The sequence below is a fragment of the Sarcophilus harrisii genome, chromosome 4 (genome assembly GCF_902635505.1).
Source record: "Sarcophilus harrisii chromosome 4, mSarHar1.11, whole genome shotgun sequence".
Lineage (NCBI taxonomy): Eukaryota > Metazoa > Chordata > Mammalia > Dasyuromorphia > Dasyuridae > Sarcophilus > Sarcophilus harrisii.
This window is the reverse complement of record NC_045429.1, coordinates 93,991,844-94,019,276: the sequence shown is the minus strand read 5'-3', so window position 1 is coordinate 94,019,276 and position 27,433 is coordinate 93,991,844. Positions and strand designations below refer to the sequence as shown.

Genomic DNA, 27,433 nt, shown 5'->3' with positions numbered 1-27,433 from the left:
GCCAGCCTGGTGATGCTCTGCCTAGTGGGTAAGTGGATGTAATGCGAGAAGGACATTCTCAGTGGATTTGTGTGGAGACAAGAGAATTTGTGTGTGACAGATGCTTTCATGTTTAGTTCTCTAGATGTTCTACTGGTCCTGTCACCCCCATTCTCCAGGCAAAGCCACAAGAGAAAGTCAGTTGAACAAATGACATGTTTATTTAGCACTTGTCGGTTACAAAGCATTTTATATAGATTATCTCATTTGATCTTCACAAGGACACCAGGAGGTAAGGGAGGATAATCGGCATTCTCCGCATTTTACAGATGAGAAAGAAATCTGTGGCTTAGAATAAATGGTTTGTCTCCCAAGAATTGACCATTCTCACAAAAGCAACTTGGGGGAATACCCCAGAGGGAATGCCACATACAGAATGATAAATAAATGACCTACTGAGATATGGGTTCTGCCCTCCAAGAGACTATGGCTTGGCCAAAATTACAGTATGTTAATATTATATCTAATCTAGATTTCCTGAGTCCCAGCTTAGATATCTTTCTCCCTCACTAGGGAGCATCAACACACTCCTTTAATGGTTATTGGGGGGGGGGACATTTTTGCTATTGCTAATAGCAATCTTTGCTATCAATAGAATGGATAATTAACATATCGATTCTCTTGTTTGATAGAAGGATTACATTTGATCAAAAGCAGCTATTTCTTCACCCCCTGCCCTGGAAATATTAATAGAGAAACCTTACTCTGTAACACAGTTTGAGGACTGACATTTTCCAATTCTAAAACTACTTTAAAATCCACCCCAGACCAAGACTGGTCTGTCTCCCTTTCCCCATCTTTAAAAATATCCAGAGAAATCTATTGGACCAAGTAATTCCTACATCTCATTACATATAGTCAGGAAATATTTCCTGATGTCTGATGGGGGAAAAGGAAATGAAGGAAATGAGCATTTATTAAGCACATACTATGTAAGTGCTTTATAATTATTAACTCGTTTGAAAAATACAACAATCCTATGATGCTGGTGTATTATAATTTCCATGTTATAGCTGAGGAAACTAAGATAGAGGTCACAAAAGGGTTCATATAAATGGTAAAGATAAGAACCTGGATTTGAAATTGGGTTGTTCTGATTCCAGGCCCAGTACTCTGCCCTGTTACTGATGGAATTCAATAGAAAACATGGCATGCCTAAAAAAGTAATGAGTTCAAGTTAGAAGACCCGAGTTCAAATTCTGACTCTATTTACTAGTTATGCAACATCAAGCAATCAGTAGCTTCAATTATCCTGAGTCCTCATATGTAAAATGGGGAGTACAAGGTTTCCCCAAAGTCTGAATGCAGTGGAAAGTTATTAAAGCTACTTAAAATTTAAACCAGATCGAAAATTATTGGAACACTTCATAGTAATACTCACAATATCTGCATCACAGGGTTGTTATGAGGAAAATACTCTGAAGACCTTGCAGGGGTCCTCAAACTGGGTCTCCCGGGCCAGATGTGGCAGCTGAGGATGATTATCCCCCTCACACGGGGCTATAAAGTTTCTTTATTTAAAGGCCCACAAAACAAAGTTTGTTTTTACTATAGTCCGGCCCTCCAACAGTCTGAGGGACAATGAACTGGCCCCCTATTTAAAAAGTTTGAGGACCCCTGCAGTCATTAGGTGGTGAAGTGGATAGAGAGAACAACCAATAAACATTAAGCACCTACTGTGTGCCAGGCACTGTGCTAAACACTAGAAATACACAAAAAGACAAAAGAGTCCCTGCATTCATGGAACGCTGAATTTAAGGCATGAGGTAGTGAAATGGACAGAGAGAGCAAGCAATAAACATTTACTAAGCACCTACTATGTACCAGGCAGTGTGCTAAACACTAGGGATACACAAAAAAGTCTCTGCCTTCATGATTTTAAATTTAAGCCCACCCTAAATAACTCTTATTTCTGGACCGGTTCCCCGGGGCTGATGTGGGTGGGGGCTATTTCAGTCCCAAAGTCCAGCGACCTTAATGCAAAATTGCTTCAAATATTTACTTACTCTGTGACGCTCAGCAAGTTGCTGAACTCTCAACTTCAGTTTTCTCGACTGTTAAATGGGAATAATGATAGCATACACCTCAAAAAATTATTGTGAGGTTCAACATGAGACAATATATGTCAATAAGATAATATAAAGTGTTTCACAAAATCTTTAAGTGCTATCTATATGTGAGTTATAGTTATCATTATTATTATTATATTAATCCCTCCTGCCTATGGGAAACTGAGTTTCTCTCCTGTCCTTGCATCCTGGGCCTGATCTAATCATTCTTTCATGAACATAACTTTCGTTCTCCTTATTGGGGGGAGTCGGCCCCTCTATTTGAGTTCTCCCCTCTTTTGCTCTTCTCTTTTTAGGAGACAATTGCCGGAAGCCAGGAATGTCCGTGGCCTCTGGCTCCCGTGGGACTTCTCTCCCAGATCAGAGAAGCCCCTGCACCCGCCTTTCTCCCTCCCCTTCTGGGTGTGTCACTGTTTGAAGCCGAATCAGGTAAAGCTTACCTGGCTCTCTGCTTACCTGGTGGCAGTGGGAACCCGGGCGAGAGGCAGACAGGCGGTGCCCAGCAGGTAAACAGACTGCACCCCGAAGGCTCCCAGACGGCACTTCAAGATTGCCCGGGTCCGCTTCGGGTGCCTCGGGGAGACTGAGGCTCCAGTCACCGCAGAGGACGCATCCCCAGGCGGGCGCGGCAGTCGCGGCCGGAGCGGCGGGCTCCTCCGGAGAAGTCACTGGAGCACAAGCTGGTGCCGGTGCCGGTGCTGGCGGGGGTACGTGTCGGGGGGGAGTGCGGGAGGAAGGTTTCGCCGGACTTCGGGACTGAAATAACCCCGACCCACATCAGCCCCGGGGAACCGGTCCAGAAATAAGGTTTATTTAGGGTGGGCTTAAGCAAACCGGACAATTCTCTTAAGCAAAGCACAGGAAAATAAAGTGGAGCCAAGCGGAGGGCTTGGGTTACAGCACCCACTTCTAGGAAAGAAGGAGAGAGATTAACTGTCGACAAGGGTAGTTCCACCGGCGGGGAATTTCTCTGCTTGTTTAGGAGTCTCAGACTCTCCTGCCAATTAGATGGGGTGGAAGCCGGGGGAGCGGGGAGCCAGGGCTTTCCTGCAGTTGTCCATCATTTATCTCGCGATGAGAGAATATTTGTAAAGCACTTTACAAATCCTAAAGAACTATATAAGTGATAGCTTCCCCCCCCCCCCCCCCCCCCCCCCCCCGTGGCCATCAACAAGGTGAAGGCTCTCCCAGGGCATTGGCAACATGATCAAGGCCAACTGAAGTTTCTGATCCCCAAGATCTTGTTCTTGTGCTCTTGACTCCCTTGAAGGTTGTTCTTTTTAATTCTCCGCTCAAGGGTGACCATCTGAATTTGTTCTAATTTTCCAATCCCAGTATTTCAGTACAGAAGCTGTGCCCTGGGTACTTGGAGCATATGCAATGCAAGGAGATATCAGTTCATTCCATATTTGGCAAGCATTTATTACAAACCCCTAATGCTTATATCATCGAGCTAGGCACAGTGGAAGAGACCTGCTTAGTTTATTAAAAAAAAAAAAAAAATGGAGCCAGAGACAAGGAGAGAGAGAGAGAGAGAGACAAGAAGGAAGGAAGGAGGGAAGGAGGGAGGGAGGGAAGGGAGAGGAAGAGAGTTTCAAAGATTAAACCCTTGCGTTTTGGTTGGGAGAGAAGACTCAGTGTTACAGTATGGGAGACGTCTTTGGCATCCTATGAATAAAAAACAAAGGAGTGGAAAAGTTATAAGGATTGGAGGGGTTAAGGATGGCTTCATGGAAGAAGTGAGACCTAAGTTGCTCTTGAAAGATGTGTAGACTTTGTAGAGATGAAAAGTCAGAGCATAGCCCAGATTGGGGTGAAGGGGGAAGTATCGGAACAAAAGTACAGATTCAGGAGAGAACTGGAAAAGTTCAGGAGAGCATAAGATGATTAAACAGACTAAAGCAGAGGGTTTGAGGGATAAGATGAGCAAAGAAGTTTGGAACTACATTGGGATGAGGGGGCTTTAAATGATAGACTTAAAGGTTTGGTCTTCATCCTATATATAAAAAGGATCCTTGAAAGATTTTGTTTTTTTAACAAAACAGTAGCATGATAAAAGTGATATATAGGAAAATTAATCTGTTAGTAGAGTAAAGAATGGGCTGGATCCAAGAGAGAGAGAGTGAGAACTGGCTTTTGCAATAATCTAGACGTGACCTAATGTGAGACTAGACTAGATGATAGCAGGCAGTGGCAGGAGGAAGGAAAATGTTGGAGAAATGTTAGCAAAGAAGATTGGATATGGTTGACTGAATATATGACTTTCTTGTTCTTCACATTAATATTTCATCTTGCCTTTGTATGGGCTGTCCCTTACATCTGCAATATATCCCCTTTTCATTTCTGCCTTTTGGAATCCCTATTTTCTTTCAAAATACAACTTGACTGTAACATTCTGTATGAGGATTTTCTTGATCCCCCAATTCCATCAGCTAGTACCTTGCACTAGCTCTATATATACTTATACATGTACTTGATGCTTCCCATATAGCATCAAGTGAGCTCCTTAAAGGCAGGAACTCTTGATCTTTGCATTCCCAGAATGTAGCACACTGCATGGAACATAGTAAATCAGTACTTAATAAATGTCTATTGATTTATTGATTGAGAAAAGAGCTCTGTCACAGAGGAGGATGTAGTAATCTGTAGTGCAGAGATAAACATAGAGATGTCTCAAAGATAACCTTTAAGTATATAAAGAGAAACTACGAGGATAAAGATAGATTATTTCCATCTTCCTTGTGGATATAATAAGAAAAAAGGAAGGGTGGTGTTAAACTATAATAAGAAGGGTTTAGTTTGGACATCAGGGAGAACTTGATTTCAATGGGTTGGGTTTATTTTTTTAGTTTTTAAAATATTTTTTTAAATTTTATTTTCAGTTCTAAATTTCCTTTCCTCTTTCCATTGAGAAGGCAAGAGATATGAGATCCTTTCCATATATAAAGTCATGTATAACAAATTTTCACATTAATTTTGAGGGGATTTAAATATTTAGCTCTTTTAGAGAGAACATTTAGCATCTGGTCCTCTGGAATTCTTTAATAATGAAAGTTTCTGGAGGTGGGTCAGATCTGTCTTTGGATCATAAAATGTCTTCTTCCATAATAGGGAAAGTTGTAGAAGCATTCCTTAAAAATATCAGTGTAAAGATGTTTCATTTCCTCACTTTTATTTGACATAGCTCAAGATTTGCTAGCAATAAGATAAGAGAAAGATATTAAAGGCAATATACATAGGTAAAGAGGAAATGAAAACTATCCCTATTTGCAGATCATATGCTGGTTTGCCTAGAAAATTCTAGGGAATCAACAAAGAAACTCATTAAGACAATTAATAGTTACAACAAAATTGCAAGTTACACAATAAATCCATAAAATGTCAACAGCATTTCCATATACTAATAACAAAATCCAGAAGAATAAAAAGTAACTACAAAATGTATAAAAGGATTTGGTCAAATTACCAGAGCACACTCAGTACCTTTATAGATTCAATTCAATTCAATCCTTAAAGTAAAGAACAACTTAAATAGCTGAAGGAATGTTCAGTGTTCAAAACTGAGACCTATCAATTATAATAAGCATGACAATGGTATAAAAGTTAATTTGTAGATTTAGTAATGGCAATATGGGAAGTGACTTGGAGGTGAGGTCATAGACTCCAGCTGAAGGATTTTTGTCCTGTGGATCATCACTACAGCTTCTACTCTGGCCCCATCTTTCTTCATGCTCCCAGAGTCTCAGACTCCAAAAATACTTTTCTGAAACTTATTTATATTATAATTATAATAGTTTGTAGCTGTATAACATTTTCACATTTGCAAAGTAAAAATATCATTTTATCTTCATGAAAATCTTGGGAAGTAAGCTCCATTATTATCCAAATTTTCTTGTTGTTCAATCATTTCAGACATGTCTAACTCTTCCTGTCCCCTTTGGGGTTTTCTTGGCAGAGATGCTAGAGTGGCTTGGCATTTCCTTCTCTAGTCCATTTTACAGATGAGGAAACCAAGGCAAGCAGTGTGGAAATCACACTGTTAGAGGAAGTATCCAAGGTCACTCACACTTCCTTGACTCCAAGTCCAGTTCTCTAGCTACTGGGCCATCTTGTTGCATCTTTCTGGAAACTTTGGGAAGAGTCAAATAAGTAGTTCCACCATTCAGGCTAAAGTAGAGTTGGAGAGACAGAGGTACTGGGCTGAATGTGTCTGTGTATAAGTATGGCCCTATATGGGATAATTTTTAGTAATTATTACTGCTTCTACAAATACTCATGTGACTCTTTATAATAACAATAGTAATATCTTGCCTTTGTATGGGTAGTACTTAATATCTTGGCCAGCAAAGTAAGCTTAAATTATGACCTTCTAAAGAAAAATGAATACTCCTTTCTCTTTCTGATCTCTCCCATCCTAATGCGAGTAAAGATACATTGACCCTGAACTGCAGAGATTGCTGGAACAAAACTATACTCTTTTATCTTTACTTGTATAAACAGCTGACTGGAGACAGGTCCATGGTTTAAAAAAAAAACTTATAGAGATACAGAAAATCAATGGGATAAAATGGAGATTTTTCTCTTTCCATTGTATAGATAGAAAAATTGAGACCCAAGATGACAATAGCATGCAGTTCCCAAGTTCATAGAACCATATAATGATAAAAACCAATATCAGAATCCAGATGTCCTGCCTCCAAACCTGTAAGGTTTGGGATTTTTTTAAAAAATCAATAGTTTAATATTAAATAGCATTTAATATTTACTATTAATGATAAAATTAATATTAATATAAACATATTTAAATTTATTTATATACATATCCCAGTATGTCCCTCCTATTCTACCAGACAGCCATGCCTTATAATAAAGAAGAAGAAATGGGTCAGACTTAATAGATAGAATACGAGGCCTGAAATCAGAAAGAACTGAGTTCAAATCTGGTTTCGGACATTTACTAACTCTGTGACATTGGGCAAATTACTTAACTTCAGCAATAAGAATAACATCTTCCTCCCAGGGTTGTTATGAGCATCAAATGTTGTTAATTATTATTTATTAATTAGATTATTATAAAATATAATATTATTAATTACATTATTATTAGATGTTATTAATTAGAAAACACAGCACAGTGCCTGGTACATCATATAAATATACATATATATAATATAAATATATATATCATATAAATAAATAAATACATAAATATAAATGTGAGCTATTGTTATTACTGGGAGAAGTAGATTGTTTGAGCTCAGGAGCTGAGTCAAAGTCAGGCTAAAGCCATAACAAAGGTCCACACAGTCTTTCATCAATATAATGAGCACCTGGAAGCTGAGGGAGAAGCTAAGGAAAGCTAGGAAGGTCACTCAAACCCAAGGAGGAGCTCAATGGCCCAGGTTAGAAATGGAGCAGGACCAGTTGATAGGATCATGTCAGTGAGCTGCACTTCCAGATAAGAAGACCCATTCTCAAAAAAAAAAAAAAAAAAAAAAAAAAAAAAAAAAGGTGGAAAGTTCAACAAAATTATCCAACATATCAAAAAGTCTAATTTTATATGTGAGGTTTCCCACTTCTACAAAAAATGGGAGAGAAAAGGTGAAGCAGTGTAAGATTTGGAATTTAATGGATATCTGTGTCTGGCTTTCAAGTCGAGATGTTTTTCTTCTTCCCAGATTTCTAATTCATTTGGCTTTCATGGAAATGTGCCAACCAGGGAAGAAAGATTCAGGGTATATCAATGTATCTTGTTCTCCATAGCAGGTCACTTTGTATCCAGGGAAATGCTACAGAATATACTCCTGGCTTCCAAGCCACTTCAATAGAATTACAGATTAGCAGGATTGGAAAAGACTTTGTTCAAACCATCCTCTTTCCCACCTAAATACAAAATCCCTGTCACAACCTTCCCAACAAGGGAGGAATAAGAGTCCTCAGTATCTACTTAATGACCCCCTATGAGGTCAGGTAGCTGAATGTGGGGGTTGTGAAATTATGATTACCAATAAAAGTTTGATTTGTATACCTATATAAAAATTATATTTTTAATTTTTTCACTTTTATTCATTTTATTATTCTCTTAAGATTTTTGTACAGCCCACTTAAAACTGAATCCCATTTTGAGTCTTTCTGGCAATAACAATGTGAATTTCGATTACTCTTTAAAATTTTTCCTTCCATATATTTCCTTCCTTTCCTCTATCTGTATACCTATTTTATATATCTCTATACCTGAGGTCATGTAAAAATTTCTTAGGTAAAAAGGGATCATAGGGGGTCATGGCCCACAGTTTAAGAAGCTTTGCTCTAGAAGTATTTGGGTGCAGTAGAGAGAGTACTGGACTTGAAGGCAATAAGAACAGGGTTCTTAAGAGTTCACAAACTCACCAGCTGCTTGAGTCTGGGTAAGTTAAACTCTGAACTTTAGTTTCCTCACCTGTAAAATGAGAGGGTTGACCTTGATGATCTCTAAGGCCTCTTCCAGCTGTAAATCTTTGATAAGTAGTGTGACCAGAGCACAGTCCAGTGGGATGATCATTTCTTTGATCTATTTGGACAAAAGCATGTCCAAACATTTTATCCCTTCCACTCCCATTCAATAAATTCCAGTGGCTCCCTGTTTCCTTCAGGATCAAATATTTTTACAATTCTCTTTGGCTTTGTAAGACTTTGATAACCTGGGCCCCTCCTACTTTTCCACTCTCCTACTTTACTCCCCTCCATACACAATGTTCAGTGATATTGTCCTTGCTACTGCCGATGTCCTTGCCATTGCTCACACAAGATGATCCATGTCCTGATGCTGGATTCTCATTGACTATCCCTCATACCTGTAATTCTCTTCCTGATTGTCTCCTGAAATCCTGATAAAATCCTACCTTCTGCAAGTAGCTTTTCCTGATTTCCCTTAATGCTTTCCATCTCATTGGTCCCCATTTTTATAGAGGAGGAAAAAGGGCCACAATAGCACATAGTTCCATGTTAACCTGTCTGCATTTTATTTGCATATAACCATGTGAATCTTGTCTCTTCCATTAGACTGTAAGCTCCTTGAAGACAGGGACTGCGTTTTTTTTTACTTTTTTTCTATTCTCCTAGCACAGTGTCTGGCATACAGTGGGTGTTTAATAAGTGCTTGCTGACTTGGTTTGGTCATGGTGCTTCTAATAGAAGAGTCTGAACTATAGGTCATTGCTTTTATACCACTTGGTGGCCAGTTCAAAGGAAATGAGTCTCCTCTGAAATCCCTACAGATTCTCAAAGCTGACACAAGACAATCCAAGGAAGGATGACTTCCCAGATCTTTACAGAGCTGGCAGCTCTTTCAGTTCAATAACTATGCTTGTGAGTTATTTCAGTTTTATTTCCCTTTTCCTCCAGAACTGGAAGAGAAGGGGCAAATGAGACATCAAAATTGGAGGCAGACCCAAGGATACCGTTTCAGAAAGTGATAGCCCATGGTGCCCTTTATGCAATGTCTCACTGCCTGGCATCATGGGGACTCCACCAAATACACAGAACTTTTAGATTCACAGAGTAACTTCTTCAAATAATCTTATAAGGTAAGTAGTTCAAATAATCTGACTTCCATCTCAGAAGGGAGAGTGGGTGGGGATGGAGAGAAACTCCCTTTACACACTTAGATCAGTAACTATTTCTAACTTACAAATCTTCAAGAACTTCTTGGGGCACTGGAAAGGGAGGTGGCTTGTGGAGGGTCACAGTGCCGGTAAGTGCCAGAATCAGCATTTGACCCCAAGCCTTCCCAATTTTAAGGCCAGTACTTTAGCCACATCACTCTCTGCCTCTCATTGATCCCCATTTTTTCAGTTGAGGTTATGAGGTTATACTAGCACATACTGATGGTGAGGTTAAACAATGGCATTTGAAATCAGCCCTTTAGAAGATTATAAACCAACATTATCTGTCATTCAGTGTCAATCCAGGAGCTGACTTTAATGCTTTCCTGTGTGCCCTCAGTTTTGTGGAGTTTTTTTAATCTGAAAAATGAATGATTTTTTTATCTGAAAAATGAATGATTTGAATTCAGTGAACTTACACATCTAAATCTCTGTTCCTATTTGCTAAGATTCCATAAGCCCTAAAAGTAACACAACCAATTTTCTTCAGTGCCTTTTGTTGCCTTTTCCCCCTTATTTATTTAAGGATTCACTCTGTGGGTGTCCAGTTGTTTCAATAACACTGAAAGACACTACAGTATTCTGCCATTTCCTTCTTCAACTCATTTTACAGATGAGGAAACTGAGGCAAACAGTGACTTTGTCAAAATCACGCAGCTAATAAAGTGTCTGAGGACAGATTTGAACTTGATTCTTTCTGACTCCAGGATCAGCACTCTGCCCACCACATCACCTCATTGCCCCAAGGATCCAATTAGACAAAAATATCTGAGGGCACTCTTCTCCCATAACTATTTGGCCCTCTTCCTATCTATGTGACTTAGTCTCCTTTGGTGTGTCATCATATTCCTCCCACCTATTAAGTAGGGGGAGGGTCAGTCCTGGGCACTCATTTTTTACTATATATTCATTATAATTATGAATTCATTTCATCAACTCCCAAGTCTTCAGTTGGGACTACCAGGCAGTAAAATAGATTGATTACAGGTCCCGGAGTCAGGAAAACCTGAATTCAAATCTGACCTCAGACACTAACAAGAACAAAGCACTTCTGTCTGTTTCAGTTTCCTCATTTATAAAATGGAGATAATCATATCACTTACCTCCCAGAAATGTTGTGAGGCATCAAATGAAATAATAGTAAAGCATTTAGCAGAGTACCTGACTACTAGTGAGTACTACACAAACATTAGCTATTATAATTCATTAACCATCTCCCTTCAGATGTCTCTCAAATATATGTATCTACCCTTATTTTCCTCCAATTAATTTTTTATGGGTAGGAGGAAGATGAACCAAACTCTGGTTCGGTACTATCAAATACTCTTTGGACATCTCCATATGTATTTCACAACTCAAACTCCAAGAGTAACTCATTATATTTCTACTTCACACCTTGTACCTACGAAATCATTTATTCCTCCCAAATTACCATTTTGTTGATGATATCATTGTGGTTGTTCTTATTTGTCCTTTGTTCTTGAAGTAGACCATGATATCACACCATCTCCCATTAAAAAAGTTTATTATCTTAAACTATACTATCATTATATATATACATATATAAAACTAACTATAGTTAACTAATTTATACTATCTTATAATCATCCTTGAGTCTTCTCTTTCAACTACCAAAGACTACCAGTTGTCAAGTCTTGTGCCCCCCATTTTGACAACCTCCATCCTCTGCTCTCCATTCACAAATTGAATGCTCAATATTGAATATTCAAATTGATGCCCATATCACACCTTTATAAACTATTATAATAGCTTCCTAATTGGTCTCCTCAGCTGTAGTCTCCTCTTTCTTCTCTATCCTCCACACAGTCACCAAACCAATATTCTTAAAACATGATGCCCTGACCTACTCAAAAACATTCAACCATTAACATTCTATTGCCTCTAGGATAAAATATAAAATCTTACCATTTAAAGTTCTTCACATTCTGGTTTGCAACTATCTTTCCTGCTACTCACCTTCACATACTTGATGTTTTGATCAAAATGCTAATGGTTTTCTGACTATGACAGTCTATCTCCCATCTCCTGGCTTTGCACAAGTAGTCCCCAATTTGACTGGACCACACACAGTGGTCCAATGTGCATCAATGTAAATAAGTCTGAAAAACTAGCTTTCTACTATGTTTCCTCCCGAATCTTCTCTTTTCCAGGGTAAACATCCTTTATTTCTTCAACAAACCCTCCTGAAACTCATCATCATTCTGGTTACCACTTCTGAATTCTCTCTATCTGACCAATTCTCATCCCTTATTCCTAGAATCTCTGATTCCCTTGATATAGCCCAAGAGCTCATTCCTTTTTTTGGTTATAATATCTCCCTGTGGATTCATATTGAGCTCATCAAAGTCAATCAATAAGCATTTATCAAGGACCTACTAAGTGCCTGCACAATATTTTCTAAAATTCCCAGATCATTTTTAGGCAAACTGATAACCATACCTATCCCATCTTTACCTGTGAAATTGATTCTTAGACACCCTCACCTCCACAATATAAGACTTTGTGTTTATCCCCATTAAGCTGCATCCTACATTATATTCATCCCAATATCCTAGCCCTTGAGAAGTTTTTAGATTCTGACTTTAACACCTACTGGGGCTAGGCTTCCCTCCCTCCTGGGTTTGCGATTTCGAAAATTCTATAAATTTGCCACCTACACCTTCCATCCACATCATTGATAAAAAATGTCCAACGACCCTGAGCCAAGCACAGATCATTGCGTATCATGCCAGTAATCTCCTTCCAAGATTTCCTAGGTTAATCCTTCTTTGAATCAGACCAATTAACCAGCTCCATATCCATCTAATTATTCTATAATATAGCCTACATTTCTCCATCTTTTCCATTAAGGAGAAGAAAGAGAGGAAGCATATTCATTTGGAAATCAAAGGACCTGAATTCAAATCTCACCTCTAATGTATACTAAATATGGGACTTCACATTATTAGTTTTGGGGGACTTGGCTTCATTCAGTTTTATAGACTTCTCCATATCACTGGATATTGGATATACTTATTGTTATAGTAATGCTGGCAACATAGCAAAAGAGTTGGCAGCATTTTAACTCTTTCTTTACCAAGTTCCTTTTGAAGTAATGGTCCTTCTCCTCTCCAAGGATAAATGGGTTCAGTTAGTTTTAGACTTTCAAGGACCATAAACAAAATTTATGATAAATTCAGACAGCTAGGTGGTATAGTAGTTAGACCTGAAGTCAGAAAGACCCAAGTTCAAATATGGCCACAGAGTAGCTATGTGACCCTGAACAAGTCACTTAACACTTGTCTGAATTTCCTCATCTACAAAATGGGGATAATAGTAGCACCATTTTGTAAGATTGCTGGGAGAAAAATGAGAGAATATTTGTAAAGGGCTGTATAACTGATAGCTATTATTATATAATTATAGGATTTAATGAAGAAGAAGAAGAATAACAAAAGCTAATGTTTATATGGCACTCATTATATGCCAAGAACTGCATTAAGTGCTTTCCAATCATTATCTCATTTGATCTTCATAACGAACTTGGGAGATTGGTACTCCCATTTTATCTCCATTTATTCCCTTTTTACAGATAAGAAAACTAAAGTCAGGTGACTTGCCCAGTGTCACATAGCTAATAAGTGTCTCACATGGGATTTGAAGTCAGGTCTTCTAGATTCTAGATTCGAGTCTATTCATTGCCATACCTATCTGCCCCCAAATACAAATAGTAATATACAAATAAAGTGATCATATTTGTGGGGAGAAAAAGGTTCAAAAAGACATATATCCTTATCTTTGTTCCGTATCCCTGATATTCTCTATATCCCCAAATCTGTTTGCCCAGGAAAATAAGGCTGCAAACATGATTGCTCTCAGAAGATCAGTTATATCCAGACCATAATAGTCTTACTTTCACATCTAAGAGCTGTGATGTTTTAACTTAGTCAAAAAGAGCTAGCTAAATTCTTAAACTGGTTAGATAATATAAAACACAAGAATTAATACAATGAATATTCCTTAATTCTTCTAGATATCTCTGCCTTCTCCGAGTAAAGAAGCCTGGTCTAATTGAAGTATTTTGGCGAGGAAAGAGTTTTTGTTGTTGTTGTTTTCCCACCATTATTGGCCCATCACTTGATTGGCTAATCTTTGAGAATTTGGCCACCAGAAAGATCCCCATCATGACTGATATTTTTGTTCTTTTTTTCCTTAGAAGGATTGATTCTGAGTTACTGGGACAATCTCTGCTGCGCAGCTTCAACTGTAACAGCCATCTTTACTTCCTTGGCTTCCTAGGTGGCATCTAAATCTCTTCCCACAATTCCCAGGATTTGACCATCAGTTCTTTTGTGAAATTCCTCTTTGTCTATTTTCTGGGGGAAAAAAAAGAGAGAGAAAGAGAGAAGCCAGTTTCTATATGTCTGAGGAATGGAGTTCCAGAGATAGAGCCAGAAAGACTTTTTTATTTTCCACCCATAGAAATGTGCAGTGAAAAGCTTTGTTGACTTATCCTTGTGAAATTGGGATGTCAGAGAAGGTGACCAGGAGGCCTTGAGCAGCAGCCGGCTTTTGAGATGGAACTGGTTAGCTTTGAGGGAAGGAAATTGTTTTTCAATAGTAATGGCTTTTATTAGAGCCTGGAAGCCCCCAGACACCTTCCAACCAAAAAAAACCTCCAATCTCACTTTCCAAATCTAAGGTGCGGCTAGAGATGTGACTTCCTCCCTGAAGTGGATTTCTCTTTAGACTGTGGGGGCATTCTTCAAGGTCTATCTTGACTAGTGACGATGAACAATAATTTCTGCCGGGCCTTAGTGGACCGCAGGTCCGTGACTTCCCCCAGCTGTATGCAGCTGGGGATTGTGGCCCCTCCTGGGCATTCCCACCTTCCCCCCACGGAGTCCTTGATGAGCATGCCTTTCCTGCTTTACCCCAGCAATGTGGAGCCAGCCTATTATGACACATATGGTGGGGTCTTCCCCTACGTCCCATTCCATGGTCCCTTTGGAGTCTATGACTACCCATTTGAGCCAGCCTTCATCCAGAAACGTAACGAGAGGGAGAGGCAGAGGGTGAAATGTGTCAACGAGGGCTACGCCCGACTCCGGGGGCACCTTCCAGGGGCACTAGCAGAGAAGAGACTCAGCAAAGTGGAGACCCTTCGAGCTGCCATCCGGTACATCAAATACTTGCAAGACCTACTTAGCACAGCACCGGAGGGCACAGCTTCCACCACTGGGAGTAGTGTCCTGGGTGGAGGACCAGCTCCCAAGCCTCCCCCTGGCCCTCTGACGGACTGCACCAGTGATGGCGAATCCAAAGCCTCTTCTTCCCTGGTCCCAGAGTCTTCCTCTTCCTCCTACTTCTCCTCATCCCCCTTCTGTGAATCAGAGGAATCCAGCCACTGAAACCCTCCCTCCCACAGCGCCTACAACCCTTCCCCTTTCTCTCTTCATCCCTCTATCTCTGAATCAACAGTCAACAGTGTAGGTGCTCCAGGTGGGAAAGGGTGCAATCTAATGGGCAGTTCTCTACCAATTCATCCTTCTTATCCCAGGCTCCCTAAAGATGTCCAGGAATCAAGGCTCTGTAGACAAACCTTGTGAATGTGCTCTGCAGTATCCCATGATCTCCACCAGATGGCTCTAAACCCCAAAATTCTAGCATCTCCTCCAGGTTCCAGCCAATTCCTGTGACTAAATGGTAGCACAATTGACTTCTCGGTAGCAGTAGGAATTGTCCCAAGCAGAATTCCTTTCAAGGACATAATCACAAATCCAGGCTCATGAATCAAGATACCGTCAAACTCCCTCCCTCACAATTATAGCTTACACCAAAAAGGGAAGAGGAACAAGTATTTATTGAGTGCCTTCTAGATGCCAGACACCATGCTAAAAGTTTTTCAAAGATTCTCTCATTTGAGATAACTCATTTTGAGTTTATCAATTCAAAGAACCTCGATTTCTCTCCTGGGCCATGACATAAAGGAATACTTGAATACTTGCAGAAGAGGGAAGTGGGATATTGTGGGATTTATTCTTCTAAGCTCTTTCTGAGGTCATAGTAGGCAGTAGGTAAAAGCTGGGATGGAGGGCAGCTAGGTGGCAGAGTGGATAGAGCACCACCCCTGAAGTCAGGAGGACCTGAGTTCAAAGTTGACCTTGATACTTAAGACGTCCTAGCTGTGTGACCCTGGGCAAGTCACTTAACCCCAACTGCCTCAGCCAAAAAAGAAAAAAAGAAGAAAAAGAAGTTGGGGTGACTGAGCAAAGTAGCACAGGATTGAATTCGATGGTTTTAGCTTTCCCAAGGGAAGTCCCGCCACCCTTTGGAACCTATGCCCCATTCCATAATCTCTTTGGAGTTTGTGATTATGTTTTCAAGCTAGCTTTCATCCAAAAATACAATAGCTGAGCAAAGAGTTATCAATGAGGGTTACATCATGTTATGGTGCACCAATTCCCTTTCTTTTGGCATTTCTTTTTTTTTTTTTAATTTTTACAGCAAGCCTCTTGAGGGCAGGGTCTATAATTGTGTGCCTTGACTCTATACCCATCCCCAGTACACTACCCCTACAAATCAGATTTTAATAAAAGCTTTTTTTTTTTTTTTTGACTTTTTAGTGTTCTCTCAAAAGCAGTTTGTCCTTCTCCAACTTATTGTCCCTTTTCTTCCTCTTCTCCTCCCTCAATTCTTTCATCCCAGAGCTCTCCCTAACCGGTCTCCTGAGAAAGGTTTCACGATGTCCCCATTGGTTGGCCTCCAGCCTGGTGTAGGGAAGGTAACTGTCCAGCCCAATCTTAAACTATTCCTGTGTCAGGAAGAGAAGTCTGTTCTTAGGGGGAAAATAGACTGGAAAGAAGGAGAAACTGTAACTGAGATGAACTGGGCTTCAGGCCAGTTCCTCACCCTTGTTTGGGGAGTGGGGAGGAGGGACTGGAGTTAAGGTCTCAGTTTTAGAATAGATAGAGTGCTATAGTGGAAGAAGCATAGAATCCAGAGTCGGAGAGCCTAGGTTTGAACTCCATTCCTGCTTCCCTTAGCTCCCCAAATCATTTCTCTGTGTGACCCTATTTCTTCCTTAAAATGAAGGAGTGGGGCTCTAGGTCTAGCTAGAAATCTATGATTCTATTTGACTGTCTAGTTAGGAACAATAATATAGCTAGCATTTATTTAACACTAATTAAAGTTCACATTTGTTATCTCATTTGGTGATCACAGATCCTGTGAAATAGGAACTGTTGTTACCTTTCCCATTTTAGCGATGGGGAAATTGAGTCTCAGAAAACTTAAGTCATTTGTCCAAATTCATACTGTTATTAAATGACTAAGGTAGGATTTGAATTCAGGTTTTCCTGATTCCCAATCCAGAACTCTATTTATTACACCTTCTCCCCAGGACAAGAAGCCCAGCCAGGCTCCAAGACATATTCTGAACCCTTTTTATAAGTTTTCTGTCCTCCCTATCCTAAGAGCCTCTCCCCAAGCACCCCAAAATGTGGCTGGAATATCGTTTCCTCTCCCACGTGCAGGCTGGTGTATGGGCGAGGGAAGGAGCGACAGCTGCCCCTTAGCCTCAGGCACTCAAGGACAGCCAAGCTGGGGCTAATTTTACACGCACGCCACCCGCCCGCCCCCATCCCCACCCCCAGCCCATCTCAAGCAGCCACCAAGCCCAGGCTCGCTCAGTCCGGGGCAAGGGGCCCTCCAGGACAGGCGCAGGGGAGGAGGGGGCGGGCAGGGCCGGGGAGGCAACGGCGGCAAGGAAAGCATGGAGCCCTCCTCACCCCAGGATGAGAACCAGAAGAAGAAGCAACCCAAGAAGCCACTTCCTGAGATTCTGCCCCGACCACCCCGGGCACTGTTCTGTCTCACCCTCCAGAACCCCCTGAGGAAGGCCTGCATTAGCATTGTAGAATGGAAGTATCCTTTGAGATCACAGGGAGCATCGGGGATGGGGATGGGGATGGGGATGGGACGAGGTGGCTGGGAGATCAGGAGATCCCAGCAGGACAGCTGGACCCTGGAGAGGTCAGGGGCCAGGAGGGGAGGTAGAGGAAAGAAGCTGGCAACATTCAGCATTTCAGGGTTCCCGAAGGTCTGTTGTATGGGCACAGTGGTGGTGAAGGAGCAGACAGACCAAGTGAAAATGGAATTGTGGGTGAATGAAACTGGATTTCAGGTCAGAGAACCCGGATTTAAACCCCCGCTCCGCTATGTGTGTGACTTAATATAAGCCTCCAAGCTGCTGATAGGTGTTGGACTAGGTGACCTTTCCATTCCCTTCCCACTTACAATTCTTGAGATTCTGGGAATAAATGCTTGAAATCCCAGAGTATTAGGCTGATAAGGTTGGGGTAGGGGAGGGGGGAAATCAGATATTGAAATAGAGAGGGGGAAAGTGAAATCCTCCCCTAAAGAGCATCACCAATGTGGAAAAGAAGGCTAAGACGTGTTTGGGTTTTAGCCCAAACTGCCCCAAGGGTGACACTGGAAATCACCTCCATCAGGCTTTGTTATAGCTCCTGTCAGGAAGGAGGGAGGTCTCTGCACTGACTTAGAATTTCGGGGGTTACAGAAGGACTCTAAAAAAGAAGGATGTAGTTAAAAAGGTGAATCTTGGGGTATGAGAAAGATGGGGACTATTGTCTGTACACTAATCCATATCCATATGCTTTCACATACATAACCCTTTCTCACCTCCTGCCAAATCTTAATCTAAATGTTCTGTTTCTATGACCATAGCTCTTTCAACAATATGATAAGTCTGCTAGTGCGACCAAGTCTAAAGAAATTAGGAAAAAATAGAATTTGGGGTGGGGAAGGCATAGTGTAAGGAGAGCAGAGCAGAAGAGGGGAACAAAGACGAGGGGGGCAGAGAATAAAGGGAATTAGACTCCGTCACACTGACAAAGATAATATATTTTCATTGAATGAAATCAGGAAAATGTTCTCTCAGTCACTGACACTCCCCATTCCTGATTCCTCTCTTATTTTACTATAGGGTGACAGCTTTAAGAGCCAGTGAGTAAGAATGATGTTTCATAAGTGGTCACTATTTTCTCCTATTGGAACCATGCCCTATAAACAGTGAAGGGACAAAGGAAGAATCAGGATATTTAGAATGAGAGATGTAGGGGAAGGCTGTTGCCCAGGGTTCTGGGAAGGTGAGCACAGGGTATCCCCAGAAAGGAGAAGAAACGGTTAAAGCAAGAGAAACAAACTATTTCAGGGAAAAGTTTGAGAGCTATTTGAAATAACTTGGGAAATGCATCAATCCTATTCCCCACAGCTGCTCTCTGCCTATCCTAAATCAAATCTCCCTTTCTGTTTCTCTTCCCCATGTGCCAAAAGGTTTCTCTGCCCACCCACACCATCCCCATTCTGTGACCCTTTCCCTCTGTTTGTTTCTTAAATCCCCTTTGTACTCCTTATTTCTCACTTGCTCATTTTCTTGTCTCCTCTCCTTTCCTCTGCTTCCCTGTCCTTCCCCACCCCATTCCATTCTCCAAAGTCAATAGAATGAGGTTTTCTCAACCAAGTCCTTCTTTTTTTTTTTTTTATTATAGCTTTTTATTTACAAGTTATATGCATGGGTAATTTTACAGCATTGACAACTGCCAAACCTTTTGTTCCAACTTTTCCCCTCCTTCCCCCCATCCCCTCCCCCAGATGGCAGGTTGACCAATACATGTTAAGTATGTTAAAGTATAAATTAAATACAATATAAGTTACATGTCCTAACAGTTACTTTGCTGTACAAAAAGAATCGGACTTTGAAATAGTGTACAATTAGCCTGTGAAGGAAATAAAAAATGCAGGCGGACAAAAATAGCAGGATTGGGAATTCTATGTAATGGTCATAGTCATCTCCCAGAGTTCTTTCGCAGGGTGTAGCTGGTTCAATTCATTACTGCTCTATTGGAACTGATTAACCAAGTCCTTCTTTGAAAACCCTAAGACTACCTACCTTCCGTTTTCTATCCCCCCAGAATTCAGCTTCATCTCTTAGTTCAGTGGTTATAGGACAGGGTTCCAGTAGGAGAGAATAGTAACCACTTATGAAGCATCATTTTTACTCCCTGGCCCTTAAAGCTGTCACCCAGTAGTAAAGCAAGAGAGGAACAGGAATGGGGAATCTCAGCCGCTGAGATAACTTCCTAATTTCATTCAACAACAATATATTCTTTGTTAAGTGTGACCGAGTCCAATTCTCTTTATTCTCTGCTCCCCTGTCCTTTGTCCCCCTCTATTCTGTCCTGTTCTTCTTATATTATACCCTCCCCCTCCAATCCTAATTTTTCCTAATTGCTAAATTTCTTTGGGCTCAATCACAGTTGATGACTTATCTATCATGTTATTGAAAGAGCCACAGTCATAAAAACAGACCGTTTAGATTAAGATTTGGTGGGAAGTGAGAGAGGGCTATGTGTGTGAAAGTATAGGATATGAGATAGCACAGAGACAATGGATCTTGCAGTTGTGAAGATCTGTCTTCAAATCTCATGACAGACAATTAATATCTGTGTGACAGTAGAAAGCAACTTAGCCTCTCAGCACCCTCGGGCAACTTTTGATGCTGTCAATTCCAGATTAATTGCTGATTTGCATTAGTGGTGAGAGTGGAGGTTCCACACCTGAAGTTCTCTATGCTGATGAAATCACAGGTGTCCACCTTCCTTCTTCTCCGATCCCCCCCCCAAAAGCTCTGCATTTCTTGTTTTTTAAATAATAAATTTTAGTTGATATCTTGTGTTTTTTCATCATCAAAATTTCTCCAAGGATCCCTTTCCTCTCCCTCCCAGAGCTACCTCCCTACTAAAGCTCTGCATTTCTATGTATAAGGAGGAGGTATTCAAATGTATGCATGTAGGACTGTGTGCAAATGTGTACAATGACTTAACTAAGGAAATCTCCTTCAGTCGCTGGAAATGAGAGTTCATTCTTTTCCAAGAGCTGTATACTAGCTCTTTTCTATATATGGTGCCATAATATATATATACACTTCTACATATAGCTATATCACCAGCTCTATTATACATATACTGCCATAATATATATGTATATAATACATATATACACTCTTCTATATATACTGCCATAATATATATATGTATATAATATACACTCTTCTATATATATACTGCCATAATATATATGTATATATTATACACTATATAATACACACTCTTCTATATATACTGCCATAATATATTTGTATATAATATACACTATATATATAATATAATACACACTCCTATATATACTGCCATAATATATATATATAATATATATACACACTCTTCTACATATACTGCCATAATATATATGTATATAATACATATATACACTCTTCTATATATACTGCCATTATATATGTATATAATATACACTCTTCTATATATACTGCCATAATATATATGTATGTAATATACACTATATATATAATATAATACACACTCTTCTATATATACTGCCATTATATATATATATATATATATATAATATATATACACACTCTTCTATATATACTGCCATAATATATATGTATATAATATATATATATACACACTCTTCAATATATACTGCCATAATACATATCCAACATATCCAACCTAATCATATTCCCAGAAATCCATGAATCTTTTGGAGGAGAAAGAAAAAGGAAAGAGAGAGAGACAGATACAGAGACAAAAACGGAGATAGATGTATGATTCTTCAAGATGTAGGATTCTTTGAGACTAAAGGTTTATAAGAGAGTGAAACTTTAAAACTACTTGACAATTACAAATCAGTTCAGTTCAGTTCTACATACAATTGTTCTGTTATATTGATGACTATTTAACAATCATTGTTTCTTCCAAAGATTACATCCATTCACACAAATACACACACCTGAGAGCAAAGTTAAGTAGTCCATTAAAACAGGTGAACACCTCAACCATTTTGCATCCAATGTCCTCTACTGAGAGGAAGAAATTTCAATGTGCACTTCCTGAGTACCTCCAAGGAGTAAATATTGGATGCTGGAAAGAAGGAGTAAAGTTACAGAGCTTAATAAGATGGAGAAACCCTTCTGCATGATGAATAAAATATGTACTCAGATAACTCCAATATTATTTCAATTAAACTTGGCAAATGTATTAAGTTCCTGCCATGGGTAAGGCACTGTGCTAGGAGATGCAAGGACAAGGACTGCATTGTAGTGGTACATGTGTGTGAGCTAAAAATTGGTGATATAAAAAAGTGAGGGGACAGCTAGGTGGCTCAGTGGATCTCAGAGCACCAGCCCTGAAGTCAGGAGGACCTGAGTTCAAATCTGGTCTCAGATACTTAACATTTCCTAATTGTGTGACCTTGGACAAGTCACCTAACCCCAATTGTCTCAGCCAAAAAAAAAGAGCTTTTTTGGGGGGCAATTTCATATAATAATTATAAATTTCATTTATAAAATTTATAAATTATTCTCCCCATTTTACAAATATTGAAACTGACACTCAGATAATTTAAGTGATTTGCACCTGGTCACATAGTTAATAACTACTAAAACCAATATTTAACCCTAAGCCTCCTATTTAGACTTATGAGAGTTGGCATTTGAGCTGGTCCTTGAAGGATGAAGAAACTTTGACAATGAGAGATAATCACAAAAATAATCATATTTATAGAAGTGCTTCAAGATTAACAAAGTGCTTTCCTCACAATACCCTGTGAAGTAGGTAGGACACATATGATTATGTCTTTTTACAATCTTAGAAATTGGTGAGTCATCCAGATGGAATGAAGAAGTTCAAATGCTTCTTCAGACACGTATTATGTGACTCTGGGCAAGCCACTTAACATCTTTCAGCCTCCATTTCTTCCCCTGAAAAGTGAGGATAATAATGGCACTCATATCCCAGAGTTATTGCAAGGATTAAACAAAACAACATGTATAAAGTTTTCAAATCTTAAAGCTCTATAGAAATGTTTGCTATTTTTACTACTCAAGGTCAGCTTAGCTAGCATGAATTAGGACCCAGATTCAAACCTACAGATTCAAATCTCCAACACCTGAATGAAAGTCCATTGCTCTTTCTATAATACCCACTGATGCTCATAAGTGACATGGAAAGAATCATGGAACCCGAGTTCTACCATTTATTATTTGGGTGAACTTAGGCAAGCCAAGCCAATAGGTTAACACAGAGGTTAATCTCTCTGGACTTCATCTCCTCATCCATAAAATATGCATGTTCAACTGAATGACTTCTAGGGTTCCTTCCAGTACTAGACTTAGATTCTGTGATCTAGAAGAAGATCCAGAAGAAAAGTTATAGAGATAGGAAAGTACAGATCTGATCTGAATAATTTCTGTATGTTGAAAAATTTGGATAATTGAGTATATATGTTAAGTGAATTTCACTGAGTAGTGAAGAATCTCATTTAATTATAGCACAAGATATAATTCCCCAAAAAGTGTTTAGGAAGTCTGTAAGGTCAAAACTATTTTCATAAAGATATTTAAGTTTCTAATATAGTGAATATCAATAGATAAAACCTACATAAACAACGCTGCTTGGGGAGAGCCCTCAATAATTTTTAAAAGTGTAAAAAGGTTCTGAGGCCAAAGAGTTTTGAGAATCACTGGACTAGACTCTAGTCGAAGATAGCAAACCCCTGGCTACTAGCCATACTGCTGACCATAGTTCTCCTGAGTGTGGCCTGAATCAGATTAAAGTATAATTGGGAAATATCTAAGAAAATAAACAAAATACAACAAAACATAAATAATGTTAATATGTGGTTTTCTGAGTCAATATGTGGCCTGCAAAGATCCCTAAGTGTGGTTTGGTTATCCCTATTTCTATTTGAATTTACCACTACTGGACTAGAGTAGAAGGTACCATAAAAGAGTTAGGGGTATAAGAAGCCTGAAAAAATCTTAGATCACAGAGAGACTTAAAATTCTGGGATTAGAGTAGACTTTATTTTGTAGGCTTTGGGGGAGACATTGAAAGTTGTTTTATTTTAAAGGAATGAGATAATGAGTTTTTTTAGGAAGACAACCACAAAATTGAAGTGCTAAAGTTTCATGGTTGGTATAGCATGAGTAATATTTCTAAATGTGAAGTAAGAAATTCACTTTTCCAAAGTTTGAGAATATCACAGTATAAGATATTGTGATATTCTCCTTGAACCCTTGTAAGTGAATCCTAAATCCCCTTTCCTGGATATGACTCCCACAGAGGGACAGTGGATTATTTGCCTGGGATTCTGCAAGGATACCGAAAAAATTCTGCAGACAGTACTGGCTGTGTAGGAATACAGTTCTGGGTTATTTGTCAACCCTCTTCCTTCAAAAGGGGTCACCTTTCATCAAGGACTCTCCTTAACCCTGACTTCAGACCCTTTGAGACAATCATCTTACTCACCATCTTTGCCAACTGTGTGGCTCTGGCGGTATACTTGCCCATGCCTGAGGATGACAACAATTCCCTCAACCTTGGCCTGGTAAGCAAGCCTTGACAACCCATTTCCACAGAATCATAGAACTTATGAGCTGAAAGGGACCTCCTGAAAAAAATAGACCTTTTAAAAGAATCCCTGCAATTGTATATCCAATTAGTCATCCAGCCTCCAATTGAAGACCCCTACAAAAAAGAAACTCATTACCCTGCAGGGCAGCCCATGCCATTTGAGCTCAGCTCCAATGATTAGATAATTTCTCCTGATATTAAGCCTAATTTGTCTCTTTCCAATTTCCTCCCGGAGTCAGGAACCCTCATCTTCCTAAATGCAAATCTGGCCTCAGACACTTATTTACTCAAGCAAGTCATTGTCCCCTGCTTGCCTCAGTTTCCACATCTGTAAAATGAGCTGCAGAAGGAAATGGCAAACCACTCCAGTAACTTTGCCAAGAAAATCCCAAATGGGGTCATAAAGAATCAGACAAGACTGACAATTTCTTCCCATTGCTTTTAGCCCTGTCCCCTAACAGAACAAAACTTATCTTTTCATCAAACTGTAACCCCCACAACTGAGCACAATTGAGAGGGGAAAGGAAAGTTGCAAGGAGCAACAGGGATAATCTTTTAATTGCTGGAAACAATTCCTCTTCTTGCTGCCTAAGTTCTTCTGGGCTTTTTGTGGAGTCCTACCAGGCTATTGACTCACCCTGAATTTGCATTCCACCCCATTCCTTTGGATTGTAGCCAATTTTGTTTTCCACCTGGCTCTGGACAACCCCTTGGGCTCCAGGTACAGATGGAGTTGGTCAGTCTCTACTGACTTCTGGGGAGGTAAAAGGTGAGATTGCACCTGGGTGATCTCCAAGGTCCCTTCCAGCTCTAAATTCTGTGACGCTGAGTCATAAGCCATTTAGTAGGTTTATAAGATGAAGGACTGCAATCTTCCCTTCCCTGAATATAGTCCTAGGAAAATACAGTGCTATTCACTGTCCTTATGGAAGGCTATGGATGTTACCTTAGAGGAGGAGACAAATTTGAAAGATTAGTCCCTTCTGCCTCAAAGTATGCCTACTGGTAGACCACAAAGGTTACCTCTAAATCAGACTATTTGGGGCAGAAAATCTAGGACATTGAGAGACTCTTTCTCTAAAGAGAGTGGCAGGCGAGGCTTTGAAATCAGGAAGATTTACATTCATATTCTATTGCTGATACTTTCTACTATAACTATAAGACACTTAATTTAGTGCCTTAGTTTGCTAATCTATAAAATGAGAGAAATGATATTTATGGAAATATAATTTATGGAAAAATATATTTATGGAAATCACTTTACAGAGTTCAGATTAGGTTATATTGGTGAAGACTTTTGCATTTCAAACACTGAAGGGAGGAAAGCAAACTCTGCTTTCCAAGCAGTGAAAGGAGTGGCTTGGACTGTCAGATTTCTGAGATTCTGGTTTTTGCTAATTTCCCTGGCCAAGGAAACATCCATTAGGTTTAGATGGGGATCAGGATTTGGAGGGGTTTCCCAGCCCTATCTCAAACCTGTGCGATATTTCCTGAGACAAAGAGATTAGTGAAAACTTAAAATCTCAAATGTCTATGACAGTCTAGTGTGGTGCTATATAAATGTTATTTATTATTCTCTTTATCAGGAGTTCATCAGATTGGGGATGTTGAAGGACTGAAGAATGTCCTAAACTTCTTGATCTCCCCATCCCCCAAGACACAAATCTATCTACTTCTATTGCCTTATGTAAAGAAAGATGACCTGTTTACCTTGGAGAAAGGATGCTCTAACTAAGCCGTTGGGCATGTGCCGAGACCTAAATAAATATATTTTAATCTCCAGAGTTCTTTTATATTAGAAGTTCATAGATTTCTGTCTTGGTTTGGTGGGAAGCTGGGATTCTACATGTACTTTAGCTTCAGACAAAGGCTTTCTACTAGGTAGAATAGAAGGAAGAAGGTGCAAGTAAAAGTTTTTAGTTGTGAAAACTAAAGGGGTAGTTTATACAAATAGCAGAACCAGAAATGGGGCTCTACTCCTTGTACTCATTTGGGATAAAGGATGGTATGGTTTCTCCTCAAGGCATCCTCTTGCAGTCCACAATCCTATACCTTGAAAACAAGGATGGAGGTTCTGGGAAAAAGAAAGGAGTGAGTGGAAAGATAGTAGAGGTCCATCCCCTACGGTATCATAACAATGCCCCCACAATACTCCACTTGCTGTCTTCTGCCAATGCTCTCCCTGCACTTTTCTTTCTGTCTTCCCTCATCACTTTTTGTCCCAGGTTAAAAAAAAATACAAAGTTGCTTCTATGAAAATAACTAGTTTTAAAGTTTGCAAAGCAGATATTATATCATTCCCATTTTGCAGAGAAGGAAATAGGCTCAAAGAGGTTAATTAAATGACTTCCAACAATCACATAGTTAGGAATTTTAGATCTGGGTCTCAAATCTAAGTCTTTTGCCTCTGCTTAGAGCACTCTTTGGAGCAGCTGAGTGGAGCAGTGGACAGAGTGCTAGGTCTGAAGACTCACTTTCTTGAGTTCAAATCCAGACTCAAATATACTTACTACCTGTGTGACCGTAGGCAAGTCACTTCACTCTGTTTGCCTCAGTTTCCTCATCTACAAAATGAGTTGGAGAAGAAAATGGCAAACCAGTCCACTGTCTTTGCCAAGAAAACCCCAAATGGGTTGGGAAGAGTCAGGTAAGACTAAAAAATGACTGAATAACAAAGAATATCTTTATTCTGTACAATGTCAGATAGGGGTGAAAAACTGTGCCCATATTAAAAATTGCCTATAGAAAACCAAGAGCTAACTAGTTAACCTTTAAGATTAATCCCAACCACAACTATTTATGTAACTAATGGCATAAATTCTCTAAGTTTGCACAAATTAGTTTTATCTTTTGAAAAAAAAAACCATAAATTCCTTTTGTGTTTATACCACTGTTATTTCCACCACTGTTATCTCAGTCAAACAGCATTGAATCTGCCTTTAGAACAAAGAAATAGTGATTGATTTTGACAACATATTCTTTGTTCTGTCTGGAATCAATCTTAGGGATGAGGGAGGAGAGGGGCTTCCCACATGTAATTCTTTGGCTTTTGCCCCTACATTATGTATTTTTAGCCAAGTCAGATTATACATGAATTCAGAGCAGCAATGTTCCAGTAAAAGAAAGTGGTAGGGAAATAACAAGGAAGCTGGTTAATTAT

The 27,433-nt window shown here is 39.6% G+C and overlaps 2 protein-coding genes across 2 annotated transcripts in view; both read left to right on the top strand.

Annotated features, from left to right (window-relative positions):
• Positions 1-14,541: 14,541 nt before the first annotated feature.
• Positions 14,542-15,858, top strand: ASCL5 (achaete-scute family bHLH transcription factor 5). The gene has a single exon (XM_003767562.2). The coding sequence runs from the start codon at positions 14,542-14,544 to the stop codon at positions 15,160-15,162; it is 621 nt and encodes a 206-aa protein (XP_003767610.1). The 3' UTR covers positions 15,163-15,858.
• Positions 15,859-17,510: 1,652 nt separating this feature from the next.
• The window catches only part of CACNA1S (calcium voltage-gated channel subunit alpha1 S), a 99,360-nt gene continuing 89,437 nt past the window's right edge, over positions 17,511-27,433 (top strand). Inside the window, exons 1-2 of the mRNA XM_031937116.1 lie at positions 17,511-17,677; positions 24,142-24,247. Of these exons, the coding sequence (XP_031792976.1) occupies positions 17,526-17,677; positions 24,142-24,247 (258 nt within the window). The 5' untranslated portion in view covers positions 17,511-17,525. The remainder of the gene's footprint in view (positions 17,678-24,141; positions 24,248-27,433) is intronic.

Excerpts from the sequence above, each read along its gene's own strand:
- ASCL5 (XM_003767562.2), top strand. The coding sequence starts at position 14,542 with ATGAACAATAATTTCTGCCGGGCCTTAGTGGACCGCAGGTCCGTGACT.